This window comes from Oncorhynchus kisutch, linkage group LG28 (assembly GCF_002021735.2).
Source record: "Oncorhynchus kisutch isolate 150728-3 linkage group LG28, Okis_V2, whole genome shotgun sequence".
In the NCBI taxonomy this organism is placed as follows: Eukaryota; Metazoa; Chordata; class Actinopteri; order Salmoniformes; family Salmonidae; genus Oncorhynchus; species Oncorhynchus kisutch.
The window spans coordinates 43,595,376-43,614,491 of record NC_034201.2 but is presented as its reverse complement, the minus strand read 5'-3'; the positions used below and the strand labels follow the sequence as shown (position 1 = coordinate 43,614,491).

The following is a 19,116-nucleotide window of genomic DNA, read 5'->3' as shown; positions in this document are numbered from 1 at the left end:
ATCTACAGAGGGCTGGGGGGACACTAGAGGGAGAGATCTACAGAGGGCTGGGGGGACACTAGAGGGAGAGATCTACAGAGGGCTGGGGGAGACTAGAGGGAGAGATCTAGAGAGGGCTGGGGGGGACTAGAGGGAGAGATCTACAGAGGGCTGGGAGGAGACTAGAGGGAGAGATCTAGAGAGGGCTGGGGGGAGACTAGAGGATGAGATCTACAGAGGGCTGGGGGAGACTAGAGGGAGAGGTCTACAGAGGGCTGGGGGAGACTAGAGGGAGATGTCTACAGAGGGCTGGGGGGAGACTAGAGGGAGAGATCTACAGAGGGCTGGGGGGAGACTAGAGGGAGAGATCTACAGAGGGCTGGGGGGAGACTAGAGGGAGATCTACAGAGGACTGGGGGAGACTAGAGGGAGACGTCTACAGAGGGCTGGGGGGAGACTAGAGGGAGAGATCTACAGAGGGCTGGGGGGAGACTAGAGGGAGATATCTACAGAGGGCTGGGGGGAGACTACAGGGAGAGATCTACAGAGGGCTGGGGGGAGACTAGAGGGAGAGATCTACAGAGGGCTGGGGGGAGACTAGAGGGAGAGATCTACAGAGGGCTGGGGGGAGAGTTCCAGTGTGTTTGTGATGACTCATGTGTTCTGTGTCTGTTGATCCAGGTGCGTCTGGAGTGGCCCACTGACCTGGCGGTGAACCCCACAGACAACTCCCTGTATGTTCTGGAGAACAATGTGATCATGCGCATCACTGAGAACCACCAGGTCAGCATCATCGCTGGGAGGCCCATGCACTGCCAGGTCCCGGGCATCGACTACTCCCTGAGCAAGCTGGCCATCCACTCAGCTCTGGAGAGCGCCACGGCCATCGCCATCTCCCACACCGGCGTGCTCTACATTGCCGAGACGGACGAGAAGAAGATCAACCGCGTGCGGCATGTCAGCGCCTCCGGAGAGATCTCTCCGCTGGCCGGCGCCACCTCAGAGTGCGACTGCAAGAACGACGTCAACTGCCAGTGCTTCTCTGGCGACGAGGGCTACGCCACGGACGCCGGGCTCAACGCCCCCTCCTCGCTCGCCGTGTCTCCCGACGGCACGCTGTTCATCGCTGACCTAAACAACATCCGCGTGCGGGCGGTGAGGCGCAACAGGCCTGTGGCCACGCCCATAGGGCTGTATGAGGTGGGGTCACCGCGGGAACAGGAGCACTACGTGTTCAGTAGAGATGGGCTCCACAGACACACAGTCAGTCTGATCACCGGAGAACTCCTGTATAACTTCACCTACGGACCGGATGGGGAGCTGGCTGCTGTGGCTGATAACTGTAACAACACCCTGAGGGTGAGGAGGGACGGCTCTGGCCTGCTGAGGCTGGTGCTGCTGCCTGAGAACCAGGTGGTCAGCCTGGGGCTGGACCCTGCCGGCGGCCTGCGCTCCGTATCTGCCCTAAACCAGGAAGTGGCGCTGATGAGCTATGCTGCGAACACAGGTCTGCTGGCCTCCAAGGCTGATGAGACTGGATGGACCAACTTCTATGAGTAAGGGAAAGGGAAAAGGGGGATACCTGGTCAGTTGTACAACTGAATGAAAATGGAGGATACCTGGTCAGTTGTACAACTGAATGAAAGGGGGATACCTGGTCAGTTGTACAACTGAATGAAAGGGGGATACCTGGTCAGTTGTACAACTGAATGAAAATGGAGGATACCTGGTCAGTTGTACAACTGAATGAAAGGGGGATGCCTGGTCAGTTGTCCAACTGAATGAAAGGGGAGATACCTGGTCAGTTGTCCAACTGAATGAAAGGGGGATACCTGGTCAGTTGTCCAACTGAATGAAAGGGGGGGTACCTGGTCAGTTGTCCAACTGAATGAAAGGGGGGATACCTGGTCAGTTGTACAACTGAATGAAAATGGAGGATACCTGGTCAGTTGTCCAACTGAATGAAAGGGGGATACCTGGTCAGTTGTCCAACTGAATGAAAGGGGGGATACCTGGTCAGTTGTACAACTGAATGAAAGGGGGATACCTGGTCAGTTGTCCAACTCAATGAAAGGGGGGATACCTGGTCAGTTGTCCAACTGAATGAAAGGGGGGGTACCTGGTCAGTTGTCCAACTGAATGAAAGGGGGGGTACCTGGTCAGTTGTACAACTGAATGAAAGGGGGATACCTGGTCAGTTGTACAACTGAATGAAAAGGGAGGATACCTGGTCAGTTGTCCAACTGAATGCATTCAACTGAAATGTGTCTTCCACATTTAACCCAACCCCTCTGAATCAGAGAGGGGGGGGACTGGCATAATCGACATCCACGTCTTCAGAGCCCAGGGAACAGTGGGTTAACTACCTTGCTCAGGGGCAAAACGAGGGGATTCATTTTGCTCGGGGATTCGATCCAGCAACCTTCTGGTTACTGGCCCAACGCTCTGTGTGAATATACTTGTGTATATATGTGTAATGTGACTGGGTAAATTAACAATTCAGTGACATAACTCACATGCTCATGTGGGCTGAAGTAAATGAGTAATCACCATGGAAATAATGCATGAGAGAGAGAGAGAGAGAGAGAGAGAGAGATTCTGGATTCTGTCAACAGTATGGTTATGTCACTGTCACCATCTGGTATCTGACACTGGTACTACACTGAGTAGTAGAGGACATCTGTTGGTCTCACGTTTGATTTAAACAACCAAGCTTTGTTTCCCAGCACACGTGTAAGGATTTGTTTCCCTCCATGTCTACTTGACTCAGTCCTGTTCCTTTCCCCTGTGCAGGTATGACAGTGAGGGACGTCTGACTAACGTCACCTACCCAACGGGAGTGGTGACCAGCCTGCACCGGGAGATGGAGCAATCCGTTAACGTCGACGTGGAGCGCTCCAACAGAGACGATGACGTCACCGTCATCACCAACTTGTCCTCTGCGGAGGCGTCCTACACCGTGGTGCAAGGTAACTAACAATGTCACCCCCCCCCCCAACCAAAAATATATAATTCTCATAGAAAAAATATATTCTACGAATTGGAATTTTCGTCATGTTGCTGCCCGACAAGACGGCCCCTGATCCCAGAGGTTATTACAGCCGTTTAGCGGAGAGGGGGAGGAAGAGAACGGATTTCCCCACTGACCCACGGGGGTGTGACAGAAAATAAATGCTATTTCATCTGTACGTCTGGAAACGACTGGAGTCGTGAGAATAAGAATGGAAGAGATTGATATGAAAGTCTACCCTGGGGGGGGCAAACTGACTTGTCTACCTCTAACTGTACACTTTATTTCAATCTGATATGGGAGTTCTGACTGAAATGGCGTCTCCAAAGTAAATCTGTCTTTAAAAGGATCGCAAAGTTCACTTCTCCTGTTTCAAGGAGATAAATTAGAGTTTTGAAAGATGTTAAGAGCTGGTTTTGAGTTACTCTTGTTTTTGTTATAGACGTGTTTCAAGAAGTTTTCCTCACGTTAAACTTGATGGATTATTTTGTTTCCAGATACCTTTTTTCGTCAATTGTAGTCCATGATCTCGTTACTGCATGGAAATGGAATAAAAGGCTCATGTTCTGCATTTGGCTGAGAGACTAAAAAAAAACTCTTATCTCTGGTCATGTCGTTCTGAGAGAGGATACTTGTTATTGTCTGGGAGTAAAGTACACACATCCAGAGACCACATTTCCTCTGATGCAGAGCATTCAATCACATCAAATGGAATCTCTGTAATAAAACATGCCTTTTAGTGTCTCACTTCTCATATAACGCGCGTGTGTGTGTGTGTGTGTGTGTGTGTGTGTGTGTGTGTGTGTGTGTGTGTGTGTGTGTGTGTGTGTGTGTGTGTGTGTGTGTGTGTGTGTGTGTGTGTGTGTGTGTGTGTGTGTGTCTGCTGCTCCCCCTGCAGACCAAGTACGGAACAACTACCAGTTTTGTTACAATGGCACTCTCCGGGTGTCGTATGCCAACGGCATGGGCCTCAGTTTCCACACAGAGCCCCACATCCTAGCCGGCGCAGTCAGCCCTACCATTGGTCGGCGTAACATCACTCTGCCCACCGACAGCGGGCTGAATTCCATCGAGTGGAGGATGAGGAAGGAAGTGATCAAAAGTAAAGTGACCATATATGGCAGGAAGTTGAGGGTAAGCTGGAGTGCTGTGATGTCAATCCATTTCTGAAGGTTTTCTTAATGGAGCTTGTTGTCTGTCAGACTAAAGGTCGTCTCTGTATGATCGCATGTGTCACTGAAGAAGAAAAATAGAGCTACAATATACAATTTAGAGAGTAATGTTGTTGTATTTAAATATATATACAATGTATTCAGACCCCTTGACTTAAAAAATATATATACTTTACAGCCTTATTCTAAAACACAATACCCCATAATGACAAAGCAAAAGCAGGTTTTTAGACATTTTTGATCATTTATTAAAAAAATTAAAAACTTAATATCGCATTTATATAAGTATTCAGACCCTTTACTCAGTACTTTGTTGAAGCACCTTTGGTAGTAATTACAGCATCGAGTCTTCTTGGGTGTGACGCTACAAGCTTGACACACCTGTATTTTGGGAGTTTTTCCCATTCTTCTCTGCAGATCATCTCAAGCTCTGTCAGGTTGGATGGGGAGCGTCGCTGCATAGCTATTTTCAGGTCGATCGGGTTAAAGTCCAGGCTCTGGCTGGGCCACTCAAGGACATTCAGAGACTTGTCCCGAAGCCACTCCCGCATTGTCTTGGCTGTGTGCTTAAGGTCGTTGTCCTCCCTCCCTTCCTCTCTCTCCACAGGTACCTGTGACTAATGTAATGTCCTCTCTCTCCACAGGTACCTGTGGCTAATGTCCTTCCTCTCTCTCCACAGGTACCTGTGACTAATGTAATGTCCTTCCTGTCTCTCCACAGGTACCTGTGACTAATGTAATGTCCTCTCTCTCCACAGGTACCTGTGACTAATGTATTGTCCTTCCTCTCTCTCCACAGGTACCTGTGACTAATGTCCTTCCTGTTTCTCCACAGGTACCTGTGGCTAATGTCCTTCCTCTCTCTCCACAGGTACCTGTGACTAATGTAATGTCCTTCCTGTCTCTCCACAGGTGCCTGTGACTAATGTAATGTCCTCTCTCTCCACAGGTACCTGTGACTAATGTAATGTCCTTCCTGTCTCTCCACAGGTACCTGTGACTAATGTAATGTCCTCTCTCTCCACAGGTACCTGTGACTAATGTAATGTACCTTCCTGTCTCTCCACAGGTACCTGTGACTAATGTAATGTCCTCTTTCTCCACAGGTACCTGTGACTAATGTAATGTACCTTCCTGTCTCTCCACAGGTACCTGTGACTAATGTAATGTCCTCTCTCTCCACAGGTACCTGTGACTAATGTAATGTCCTCTCTCTCCACAGGTACCTGTGACTAATGTCCTTCCTCTCTCTCCACAGGTACCTGTGACTAATGTAATGTCCTCTCTCTCCACAGGTACCTGTGACTAATGTCCTTCCTCTCTCTCCACAGGTACCTGTGGCTAATGTCCTTCCTCTCTCTCCACAGGTATCTGTGACTAATGTAATGTACCTTCCTGTCTCTCCACAGGTACCTGTGGCTAATGTCCTTCCTCTCTCTCCACAGGTACCTGTGACTAATGTAATGTACCTTCCTGTCTCTCCACAGGTACCTGTGACTAATGTAATGTCCTCTCTCTCCACAGGTACCTGTGACTAATGTCCTTCCTCTCTCTCCACAGGTACCTGTGACTAATGTAATGTCCTCTCTCTCCGCAGGTACCTGTGACTAATGTCCTTCCTCTCTCTCCACAGGTACCTGTGGCTAATGTCCTTCCTCTCTCTCCACAGGTATCTGTGACTAATGTAATGTACCTTCCTGTCTCTCCACAGGTACCTGTGGCTAATGTCCTTCCTCTCTCTCCACAGGTACCTGTGACTAATGTAATGTCCTTCCTGTCTCTCCACAGGTACCTGTGACTAATGTAATATCCTCTCTCTCCACAGGTACCTGTGACTAATGTAATGTCCTTCCTCTCTCTCCACAGGTACCTGTGACTAATGTAATGTCCTCTCTCTCCACAGGTACCTGTGACTAATGTAATGTCCTCTCTCTCCACAGGTATCTGTGACTAATGTAATGTACCTTCCTGTCTCTCCACAGGTACCTGTGGCTAATGTCCTTCCTCTCTCTCCACAGGTACCTGTGACTAATGTAATGTCCTCTCTCTCCACAGGTACCTGTGACTAATGTAATGTCCTTCCTGTCTCTCCACAGGTACCTGTGACTAATGTAATGTCCTCTCTCTCCACAGGTACCTGTGACTAATGTAATGTCCTCTCTCTCCACAGGTATCTGTGACTAATGTAATGTCCTCTCTCTCCACAGGTACCTGTGACTAATGTAATGTACCTTCCTGTCTCTCCACAGGCCCACGGCAGGAACCTCCTCTCCATTGATTTTGACCGCAACACTCGCACAGAGAAGATCTATGACGACCACCGTAAGTTCACACTGAGGATCATGTATGACCAGCAGAGCCGTCCGGCCACCTGGCTGCCCAGCAGCAGCCTGGCTGTGGTCAACGTGTCCTACTCCCCCACCGGACGCCTGGTGGGCCTGCAGAGAGGCAGCATGAGCCAGAGGAGCGAGTTCGACACCTTCGGACGCATCCTCTCACGCACCTTTGTGGACGGCAAGGTGTGGAGCTTCAGCTATCTGGACAGGGTGAGGCATTCTGATACACTACTGGGTGTGTCTCTGTGTGTCTCTGTGTGTCTCTGTGTGTCTGCGTGTCTCTCTGTGTGTCTAAGTGTCTGCGTGTCTGCGTGTCTCTGTGTGTCTCTGTGTCTGGGTGTCTCTCTGTGTGTCTACGTGTCTGTGTGTCTATGTGTCTCTGCTTGTCTCTGCTTGTCTCTGTGTGTCTCTGTGTGTCTCTGTGTGTCTGTGTGTGTACTGTTAGTTGCCTGGGAACAAAGTGCCAGACAGTTTTCCACTCTTGACTGTCTCTGAGTTTTGTTTATGTTTTTCAAGCTGTCCAGAATCAAATAGTAAATATGCCTTTTCTTTCCCATCTCTCCTCAGTCCATGGTGCTGCTCCTCCAGCAGAGTCAGAAACAGTACGTGTTTGAGTTTGACACCTCGGGGCGTCTCACCTCTGTCACCATGCCTAGCATGGCCAGACACACCATGTCCACCCACGTCTCCGTCGGCTACATCCGCAACATCTACAACCCTCCCGAGAGCAACGCCACCGTCATCCACGACTTCAGCGAGGACGGACGACCGCGTGCCACCTTCTACCTGGGCACGGGCCGACGCGTCATCTACAGGTACGGCAAGCTGGCCAAGCTGTCTGAGGTTCTGTACGACGGCACAGCCGTTACGTTCGGCTACGACGATACGACCGGCGTGTTGAAGATGGTCAACCTGCAGAGCGGGGGGTTCTCCTGCACCATCCGTTACCGGAAGATAGGCCCCCTAGTGGACAGGCAGATGTATCGCTTCTCTGAAGAGGGCATGGTCAACGCCCGCTTCGACTACACCTACCACGACAACAGCTTCCGTGTGGCCAGCATCAAGCCTGTGATCGGTGAGACGCCCCTGCCCTTGGACCTCTACCGCTACGACGAGATCTCAGGCAAGGTGGAGCACTTTGGCAAGTTTGGCATTATCTACTATGACATCAACCAGATTATCACCACGGCAGTGATGACCCTCAGCAAGCACTTTGATGCCCACGGCCGCATCAAAGAGGTGCAGTACGAGATCTTCCGCTCGCTCATGTACTGGATGACAGTGCAGTATGACAGCATGGGCCGGGTCATCAAGAGAGAGCTGAAGATCGGGCCGTATGCCAACACCACACAGTACCGCTATGAGTACGACGGTGACGGTCAGCTTGTCGGGGTCAAGGTCAACGACTGGTCCACCTGGCGTTACAGCTACGACCTGAACGGCAACTTGCACCTGCTGAACCCTGGGAACAGCGCCCGCCTGCTACCGCTGCGCTACGACCTGCGAGACCGCATCACCCGCCTGGGCGACATGCAGTACCGCGTGGACGAGGACGGCGTCCTGAGCCAGCGCGGCGCCGACGTGTTCGACTACAACTCCAACGGGCTGCTGGAGCAGGCGTACAGCCGCACGCCCGCGGGGTGGAGTGTGCGTTACCGCTACGACGGTCTGGGCCGCCGCGTCTCCAGGAAGACCAACGAGGGAGAGCACCTGCAGTTCTTCTACGCTGACCTCAACTACCCCGGCAGGATCACCCACGTGTACAACCACTCCGGAGGGGAGATCACCTCGTTCTACTACGACCTGCAGGGTCATCTGTTTGCCATGGAGGTGACTGGAGGAGAGGAGTATTACATCGCCGCGGACAACACGGGCACGCCGCTCGCCGTCTTCAGCAGCAACGGACAGATGGTCAAGCAGCTCCAGTACACTGCCTACGGCGAGGTGTACCACGACTCCAACCCTGACTTCAACATGGTGGTGGGCTTCCACGGAGGACTCTACGACCCCCTCACCAAGCTGGTGCACTTTGCCCAGAGAGACTACGATGTGCTGGCAGGCAGATGGACTGCACCAGACCATAAACTCCTCCCTAAGATCGGCAAGGAATCCGCCCCATTCAATCTGTACATGTTCAAGAACAACAACCCACTCAGTGATATGATAGACATCAAGAGCTATGTGACAGGTAACAATGATTGTGTTTGTTGTCCTCTATGACCTGTTTCCTAAAAACCAAATCCATCAGGTAATTGTAGTTGTAGTTGTGACATCTTGACGTGTTTTGAATTCTATTTTGCAGACGTGAAGAGCTGGTTGGTGATGTTTGGTTTCCAGCTCAGTAACATCATACCAGGCTTCCCCAGACACTCCATGGATTTTGTTGACCCACCTTATGAACTACTGGCGAGCCAGGACTGCGAGACGGCTCCGGTGAGTCATTTATAAAAATACATATTTCACCTAATGATAACTAAGACTACACAGGCGAATCTCAATGTAATTGATGTTAATTCATTGAAATATAACAGTCTGGCCTGACTCTCTACTGTCTCCAGCTGATCACCGGGGTGCAGCATGCAGTAGATCGCCACAACCAGGCCTTCATGGCTCTGGAGGGGAGGTTGCTCAACAGGGAGCGCCGGACCAAACAGGACAAGCCTGGCTACTGGTTCGGCACCAAGATCCCCATCGTGGGCCGGGGCATGATGCTGGCCATCAAGGAGGGCCATGTGATGACTGGTGTATCAGGCCTGGCCAGTGAGGACAGCCGTAAAGTGGCCCAGGTTCTGAACAATGCCGTCTATCTGGAGGGGACCCACTACACCATAGACGGGAAGGACTGCCACTTCTTTGTGAAGCTGGGCCTGGCTGACAGTGACCTGCTATCTCTGGGGCTGAGTGGTGGGAGGAAATCTCTGGAGAACGGCGTCAACGTGACTGTCAGCGGACGCTCTCGCCAGGGAGTCACTGTGGAGATCCACACGGTGGCGTTGTCCCTGAGCGTACGTTACGGCCTAGCGGCTGACGTGCTGGAGAAGGAGAGGGGTCGCCTGCTAGAGCAGGCCCACCAGAGAGCCCTGTCGGGGGCCTGGATGAGAGAGCAGCAACATCTGAAAGAGAGCAGAGAGGGAGGGAGGCTATGGGCAGAGGGAGAGAGGCAGCAGCTCCTCGCAACAGGGAAGGTGCCAGGCTACGATGGGTACTATGTGCTGCCTGTGGAGCAGTACCCAGAACTGGCAGACAGCAGCAGCAACATCCAGTTCCTGAGACAGAACGAGGTGGGCAAGAGGTAACAGAGCACCGCCCCTTTGACACTTCATCTCCTAGGGAGCGTAAAGGGGGTTTCCCTGGCAGTGCTGCAGGGGCATCTTGAGAGGACACGATCTCACAAAACAGATGTCTTGCTGAAGGTTAAAACAGCGCCTAAATGAGTTCAGACAATGATTTAGAAAAAGCACCCTTAACTACTACCGATAATGAACTTACTTTTTTAAGATGGGGGAAAAAAAGGGATTTTGAAAAACTAGAATATCTTTTTACATTTTTTGGGGGAGGGATTGGTATTGATGCCAATGAGGAAAAAGTGAACTGCTTTCAAACATCTAATCAGACGTACCCAACACAGCACAGACGATGGCAACCCAGTCAATGCTTTTCTTTCTAATGGCTAAACAACTCTTCAACTGTCTCAGACCGCTGTCTGGAGAACATAGAGCCATCATAGCCATGAACAATGTTTAAGGACACTCAGTTGTTCTTCATTCAAAGTACATAGTAATATATGGTTTAATTGAACAAAGACAGATATTGAGGATGTGACATGTATGTAGATTTGTATGTTCCCGTACAGTAGACTTTGAAATAAGACTTTCACTTGTTGTTGACTGCCGAGATCAGTCAGGAAGTTTAAGTCTCTCACTTAAAAAAAATAGAAATGGACTCAAATGCTATTTATTTTAATCCGGTTTATTTTGCTTGCTCTTTTTTTGTTTGCACTATATGACAATCATGATGAATTTGTATTGAGGAAGACATTATTTAATTTTTTGGTAAAATATTAGAAGTATTCTCAATGTTTGTTTGTTATTTAATATTTGCAGTCCAAGACAACATGTTACGGACAAATATATGTGGTGTATGTCGTGTTTCATATTGATTACATTTACAAACCTGTTTCCTTACACATTACCAAGTTAAATGTGTACATTCATTCAGCAACACAGATCCATGTCCTGAAAGCGGTCTAATTTGTACATTTTTCAAAAGAAGAGACTTTTACTATTGTTCTGTGAAAATCCCTAGAAGAGTGTCTACTTACGGATCGTATTACATTTGATTGGTCAAACTCAAACCTTTTACATTTGATTGGTCAAACTCGAACCTTTTACATTTGATTGGTCAAACTCGAACCTTTTACATTTGATTGGTCAAACTCGAACCTTTTACATTTGATTGGTCAAACTCGAACCTTTTACATTTGATTGGTCAAACTCGAACCTTTTACATTTGATTGGTCAAACTCGAACCTTTTACATTTGATTGGTCAAACTCGAACCTCCCCTTTCAACACGGGAGCTTTTTATTTATTTATTATTTTACCTAGTGACATCTCTGTAACCACACCCAATATCTGTAAAACGTATATTTTCACTGTGAAGAACCACAGTATGGATGTCAATATGTACATGAATAGGTATCATGAACCATTCTTTTCACTAGGGTGAGGATTATGTGGGAAGTTTATCAGAATAAACTTGGTTTTTCATGTTGCATGGACTGTTCTTTTCCCTCTTTCGGCAAGGAGCTGTGGTTCGACGTGCTTCCCTGGGGGCAGTGGTGGACTAACTTCCACTCAGCACTTCCACTATTTTTATCATTAGCCTAAACTTTGAAAATTGCGAATAAATCAAAGCAAATGAATCTGCCAAATTCTGAGTGGCAGGTAAAATTGGCTTCCTTGGTAATGCTGAGGTAAATTAAGATTAAAGGCGGGTGTTGTATTCTTCCAATTGAGATCATTGGAGGCAAACCACTTCCTGTCAGCTGCAGTGGGTTCTCATGGCTCCCAGGCTATTTTTACAGGTTTAATTATCACCTGCCAGAAGCATCTTTGAACCCTGACCTCTGCCGTATAAAGACTGACTGGAGTACAGCAGTGGTGTCGAGAACGGTCCGGCTCCAAGCTAACAAGCATCTGTAATCATTAACATCTCCATTTGCATATCGGCCTGAGCGCCTCCATGACAGTAAGATAATCAATAGAACATGGGGTCAGGACAGATACTCAGCAGGTCATAATGTTCTGAACGAGTTGCACCTCATGCAGATCAAACTCACTGCTCCATGTCTAAAGCCTCATCAGTGGCGGTTGGTGATGTTTAAGATGAGGAAGGACAATACATTTTTTTATGAGCATGGCCTTATTTCTATTACAGCATATTGGATGACTGTCGTTCATATTCCATTAACCCAGTTCAATGTAACATCAATAGGTTTAGGCTACTACATGATACTAGAATGTTCCCTGTACCCATCACGAGGTTGCTACAACCCAGCCTATGAAAGTTTACAACATAGGTGAAAAGGCAGAGAGAAACATTTGACTAATCAAGGTGACAGACAGTGACACATTCAATACAGCCTTGAATACTCTTGCCTGCATCTAGATGATCTAGTGTGTAATCATTAGTCATCTAGATGATCTAGTGTGTAATCATTAGTCATCTAGATGATCTAGTGTGTAATCATTAGTCATCTAGATGATCTAGTGTGTAATCATTAGTCATCTAGATGATCTAGTGTGTAATCATTAGTCATCTAGATGATCTAGTGTGTAATCATTAGTCATCTAGATGATCTAGTGTGTAATCATTAGTCATCTAGATGATCTAGTGTGTAATCATTAGTCATCTAGATGATCTAGTGTGTAATCATTAGTCATCTAGATGATCTAGTGTGTAATCATTAGTCATCTAGATGATCTAGTGTGCACACAGGTTGAAAGAAAGATTTGAGGTGACAGACAGTGACACATGGACATTCAATACCAGGTTGCACACTCTTGCCTGCATCTAGCTGATCTAGGGTGTAATCATTAGTCCAAAAGTTGCAAACGAGAGTTTCTATTGGACAAATTCAGGTATGTTTATCCCTGTTTCGTTCTGTTGGCTTCCGTTTTAAGAAATGCTTTTCAACAGAATCGTCGGAATGAATACACCCCTGAACACACGAAAACAGTTTGCTTTCATAGCCACATACAAACAGCTCGTTGTATTCCTTCAAGCAGTCTACACGCTCTCCTCCTCTCACCTTTTCCCTTCTCTTGTGAAATTCAATGCACAACACATCAGCTGCCTGTGACCAGGCAAGAAAACATTTCCAAGCAAAACCGTCCGCTCCACTCAACCTACATCGTTGTCACCATGTTAGCTAAAGTAATGTTGTAGTCAACATAGCTAATAGAGCTAACATGTTAGTAAACCCACTACAGTTATACTGTAACGTGACATTGTACACTCAGTAAGCAGTTTAGCAGTTACACCGGTGGGCCACAGTGGCAATACATTTGTAAAACTGAAAGCTTACCTTGACTTGGAAGAGTTCCTGTGTTGGATAGTCATAGCCAGCTAGCTAATATAGCATCCTTCTGTTTGAGTAATTATCTCTTAAAGCATTTTCAGGCAGTTAAATGCTGCAGAACATTATTTATTAAAAGCTATCTATTAATACGTTTTTTTTTAAACACTAATTTGTTTACAAGCATGATAGTTGTACTTTTAGTTTATGGTTGACGTAGCTTGTTGGTCATTAGCCAATCGACCGTTTCTCAACGAGTTCAAAGCACGTGAATGCATCCAACTGGTATTTACGAATTCACAAGTGGTAATCACCACCTTCCCATTTGGTTACGAATGCAGCATTAAACACAGGAACCTGCAAAGTTGCGAGTTCGAAATTCCAGTTGAGACTTTGGTTTTCCAACCTTAACCAACATTCTTAACTAATCACATTTTTAATATACTAAGTTTATAAGTTTATAACTTTCTGACTGAACAGCTTTCGGACTAAATAAATCAAACGGCTGGCACAGTGGACTAGACACTGGACAGAAGGTCATCGGTTCTAATCTTGATGATCCTCTTTCTCAAAAAGGTATATACAGTGCCTTGCGAAAGTATTCGGCCCCCTTGAACTTTGCGACCTTTTGCCACATTTCAGGCTTCAAACATAAAGATATAAAACTGTATTTTTTTGTGAAGAATCAACAAGTGGGACACAATCATGAAGTGGAACGACATTTATTGGATATTTCAAACTTTAACAAATCAAAAACTGAAAAATTGGGCGTGCAAAATTATTCAGCCCCCTTAAGTTAATACTTTGTAGTGCCACCTTTTGCTGCGATTACAGCTGTAAGTCGCTTGGGGTATGTCTCTATCAGTTTTGCACATCGAGAGACTGACATTTTTTCCCATTCCTCCTTGCAAAACAGCTCGAGCTCAGTGAGGTTGGATGGAGAGCATTTGTGAACAGCAGTTTTCAGTTCTTTCCACAGATTCTCGATTGGATTCAGGTCTGGACTTTGACTTGGCCATTCTAACACCTGGATATGTTTATTATTGAACCATTCCATTGTAGATTTTGCTTTATGTTTTGGATCATTGTCTTGTTGGAAGACAAATCTCTGTCCCAGTCTCAGGTCTTTTGCAGACTCCATCAGGTTTTCTTCCAGAATGGTCCTGTATTTGGCTCCATCCATCTTCCCATCAATTTTAACCATCTTCCCTGTCCCTGCTGAAGAAAAGCAGGCCCAAACCATGATGCTGCCACCACCATGTTTGACAGTGGGGATGGTGTGTTCAGGGTGATGAGCTGTGTTGCTTTTACGCCAAACATAACGTTTTGCATTGTTGCCAAAAAGTTCAATTTTGGTTTCATCTGACCAGAGCACCTTCTTCCACATGTTTGGTGTGTCTCCCAGGTGGCTTGTGGCAAACTTTAAATTACACTTTTTATATCTTTAAGAAATGGCTTTCTTCTTGCCACTCTTCCATAAAGGCCAGATTTGTGCAATATACGACTGATTGTTGTCCTATGGACAGAGTCTCCCACCTCAGCTGTAGATCTCTGCAGTTCATCCAGAGTGATCATGGGCCTCTTGGCTGCATCTCTGATCAGTCTTCTCCTTGTATGAGCTGAAAGTTTAGAGGGACGGCCAGGTATTGGTAGATTTGCAGTGGTCTGATACTCCTTCCATTTCAATATTATCGCTTGCATAGTGCTCCTTGGGATGTTTAAAGCTTGGGAAATCTTTTTGTATCCAAATCCGGCTTTAAACTTCTTCACAACAGTATCTCGGACCTGCCTGGTGTGTTCCTTGTTCTTCATTATGCTCGCTGCGCTTTTAACGGACCTCTGAGACTATCACAGTGCAGGTGCATTTATACGGAGACTTGATTACACACAGGTGGATTGTATTTATCATCATTAGTCATTTAGGTCAACATTGGATCATTCAGAGATCCTCACTGAACTTCTGGAGAGAGTTTGCTGCACTGAAAGTAAAGGGGCTGAATAATTTTGCACACCCAATTTTTCAGTTTTTGATTTGTTAAAAAAGTTTGAAATATCCAATAAATGTCATTCCACTTCATGATTGTGTCCCACTTGTTGTTGATTCTTCACAAAAAAATACAGTTTTATATCTTTATGTTTGAAGCCTGAAATGTGGCAAAAGGTCGCAAAGTTCAAGGGGGCCGAGTACTTTCGCAAGGCACTGTATTTCAGTGTAATTCACATTTTTATTTTAAGACAAATATTGATGCCTCGAGTCAATGGTGCTACCTGTCAATGATTTTAGAGGGACGGTTTAAATGGTTTGATAATCCAAATCTGTATACGCTTGTAAGAGATCTTGATACAATATAACACGTCCCAAAATACCTCCAGAGGTGGTCAGGACAATCTTTTATTTTTATTTTTTATTCAACCTTTATTTAACTAGGCAAGAACAAATTCTTATTTACAATGACGGCCTGGCAAAAGGCCTCCGGCGAGGACTGGGGCAGGGATTAAAAATAAAAATATAGAACTAAACACATCACGACAAGGGATCACAATCAGTTATCGTCTACACTAAAGATGTGGGCACATTCAGAATGTGGACAAGATCAGGACACATGTTAGCACCAGGTATAAACGGGGCTTAGATCTGAACTCACAGAATGACTGAAATACAAAAGAAATACTAACACTCCCTGGCCCCACACTCAGCCCACATGTGAGAGCTTTAAGCCAGTGGGGTGAGGAGCACTGCCCAAAATGAGTTGTGCAAACAGCCACCTGACTAACACACAGCTAAAAGACACATATTTACATGTGTTTAGTATAGCTAACTGTAAGACTGTAGACCGCCTATAACTGGTTTTAACTGTAGCACCTCCTTTGACTAACAAGTAAAGTCTGTTGTTTGAATGATTTAACTTGTGTTTTTGGAAGTTCCTTAGTTACCTAGTTACATAGTTTTCTTTACCATGAAAAACAAATATTTGTTATTATTGACTGAAAGAGAAACTTGAGTTTCCTACAATCTCCAATCTGAAAAAACAAACAACAATTAAATATCAACTGTTATTAATTCAACTGATTTACTCATCCTTTATTGAGACATTTTTCTTTGGTGAAGACGTGACAAAACTTTCACAAAAAGGAAAGTTTGCTTTAGTACTTTGAGTGTTCCTGTTTTTCTTTGGCGTATGACGTACAAAGTCAAGTGTGCAACAATTTAGCGAGCATAATAAAGTTACCACAAAAAAAGAGACGGAAACAGGAAGTGAAAAATCAGTTGAAACTCCCAGAGGGTTGTACACGGTCGTGACTAGATGGAGTACAGTTGTGACCGGAAGTGACTTCGTAGCCGGTTAGAAGAGCATTTTAGCTAACCTGCTACGTTACTTCTCCTAACCTGCTATGTTACTTCTCCTAACCTGCTACGTTACTTCTCCTAACCTGCTACGTTACTTCTCCTAACCTGCTACGTTACTTCTCCTAACCTGCTACGTTACTTCTCCTAACCTGCTACGTTACTTCTCCTAACCTGCTACGTTACTTCTCCTAACCTGCTACGTTACTTCTCCTAACCTGCTACGTTACTTCTCCTAACCTGCTACGTTACTTCTCCTAACCTGGTACGTTACTTCTCCTAACCTGCTACGTTACTTCTCCTAACCTGCTACGTTACTTCTCCTAACCTGCTATGTTACTTCTCCTAACCTGCTACGTTACTTCTCCTAACCTGCTACGTTACTTCTCTTAACCTGCTACGTTACTTCTCCTAACCTGCTACGTTACTTCTCCTAACCTGCTGTGAAAAAGTTACTTCCGGTCATAGCTGTATTCCACCTAGTCAAAACCGTTGTACACTGTTAGGCTCAGGGATCAGGTTAACATGTCCCACAAACAGCAGCAGCAGCACAGGACCGTCCAACAGGCCGTGAGACAGGCGTGCTCCCCTCCTCCTCCTCTGCCGCCATCTTGACTCCTGTCCTCCACCACATACACTGACAGGGAGGAAGACAAAGGCAGGTTGGCATTTATTGTTATGAATCTTGCCCTGGAGGCAGCTCTGCAGATTGGTCACTAGCCGGCACAATCTCATTTTAGACCTAACCTTAACCACAGTGCCAACCCTAATGCCTAACATTTGGTTTCAGGAATTTTTACGAAATAGCCAAATTTTGACATAGCAACCTGCCCATCTAGCAGATATCGTTCAGTTCTGCCTCCGGGGCAAGATTCATGACAATAAAACGTCAACCTGCAAGACAAAGAAGAGGAGTTATTCAATGCTGTGTTCCCCTACACACATACATGTTCGTAATGTTGTGATAACAAAAAGCTTGTATCAGTAATTGGCCGGTGCTAGGCCTCTCCATGTTATGACACTCACGACATTCACGACATTCATGACACTCACGACACTCACGACATTCACGACACTCATGACACTCACGACACTCATGACATTCATGACACTCACGACACTCACGACACTCATGACACTCATGACACTCACGACACTCACGACACTCATGACATTCACGACACTCACGACATTCACGACACTCATGACACTCACGACATTCACGACACTCATGACACTCACGACATTCACGACATTCATGACATTCACGACACTCACGACATTCACGACATTCATGACATTCACGACACTCATGACATTCACGACACTCACGACACTCATGACATTCAAGCTCTGAAACCTTGGTTCAAAGGGAAAGTCAGGCGGAGCCGAGCTCTGGCACCTTGGTTCAAAGGGAAAGTCAGGCGGAGCCGAGCTCTGGCACCTTGGATGAAAGGAAAAGTCAGGCGGAGCCGAGCTCTGGCACCTTGGATGAAAGGGAAAGTCAGGCGGAGCCGAGCTCTGGCACCTTGGATGAAAGGGAAAGTCAGGCGGAGCCGAGCTCTGGCACCTTGAATCAAAGGGAAAGTCAGGTGGAGCCGAGCTCTGGCACCTTGGATGAAAGGGAAAGTCAGGTGGAGCCGAGCTCTGGCACCTTGGGTCAAAGGGAAAGTCAGGCGGAGCCGAGCTCTGGCATCTTGGGTCAAAGGGAAAGTCAGGCGGAGCCGAGCTCTGGCACCTTGGTTCAAAGGGAAAGTCAGGCGGAGCCGAGCTCTGGCACCTTGGATGAAAGGAAAAGTCAGGCGGAGCCGAGCTCTGGCACCTTGGATGAAAGGGAAAGTCAGGCGGAGCCGAGCTCTGGCACCTTGGATGAAAGGGAAAGTCAGGCGGAGCCGAGCTCTGGCACCTTGAATCAAAGGGAAAGTCAGGTGGAGCCGAGCTCTGGCACCTTGGATGAAAGGGAAAGTCAGGTGGAGCCGAGCTCTGGCACCTTGGGTCAAAGGGAAAGTCAGGCGGAGCCGAGCTCTGGCATCTTGGGTCAAAGGGAAAGTCAGGCGGAGCCGAGCTCTGGCACCTTGGTTCAAAGGGAAAGTCAGGCGGAGCCGAGCTCTGGCACCTTGGTTCAAAGGGAAAGTCAGGCGGAGCCGAGCTCTGGCACCTTGGGTCAAAGGGAAAGTCAGGCGGAGCCGAACTCTGGCACCTTGGTTCAAAGGGAAAGTCAGGCGGAGCCGAGCTCTGGCACCTTGGTTCAAAGGGAAAGTCAGGCGGAGCCGAGCTCTGGCACCTTGGGTCAAAGGGAAAGTCAGGCGGAGCCGAGCTCTGGCACCTTGGTTCAAAGGGAAAGTCAGGCGGAGCCGAGCTCTGGCACCTTGGATGAAAGGGAAAGTCAGGCGGAGCCGAGCTCTGGCACCTTGGATCAAAGGGAAAGTCAGGCGGAGCCGAGCTCTGGCATCTTGGGTCCAAAAAAAAATAGAATAAACTATGATAAAAAAAAAATATATATAATCTTGGCATATTATCTAGCTGTTACACTATCTTCATGGTCAACCCTAGCTTAACCCTCAGCTGCTCAAAATAGGGCTCTGAATTCCCAAATTAACCTCTGTCATACACAGCAAGACAAACGTGGATCAGTGGGTTATTCCCTTCCATAGCGGCTTCATAATTCCAATCATCTCACGTGTTCTTAGGGGC

The 19,116-nt window shown here is 47.0% G+C and overlaps 1 protein-coding gene across 2 annotated transcripts in view; it reads left to right on the top strand.

Moving 5' to 3' along the window:
• The window catches only part of LOC109873384 (teneurin-2), a 176,661-nt gene extending 165,391 nt beyond the window's left edge, over nt 1-11,270 (top strand). For both annotated transcript variants that reach the window (XM_031808169.1, XM_031808168.1), the window contains 7 exons: nt 661-1,535; nt 2,773-2,948; nt 3,888-4,123; nt 6,411-6,707; nt 7,065-8,685; nt 8,800-8,930; nt 9,056-11,270. In XM_031808169.1, the coding sequence (XP_031664029.1) occupies nt 661-1,535; nt 2,773-2,948; nt 3,888-4,123; nt 6,411-6,707; nt 7,065-8,685; nt 8,800-8,930; nt 9,056-9,793 (4,074 nt within the window). In that variant the 3' untranslated portion in view covers nt 9,794-11,270. The remainder of the gene's footprint in view (nt 1-660; nt 1,536-2,772; nt 2,949-3,887; nt 4,124-6,410; nt 6,708-7,064; nt 8,686-8,799; nt 8,931-9,055) is intronic.
• Nucleotides 11,271-19,116: the final 7,846 nt, after the last annotated feature.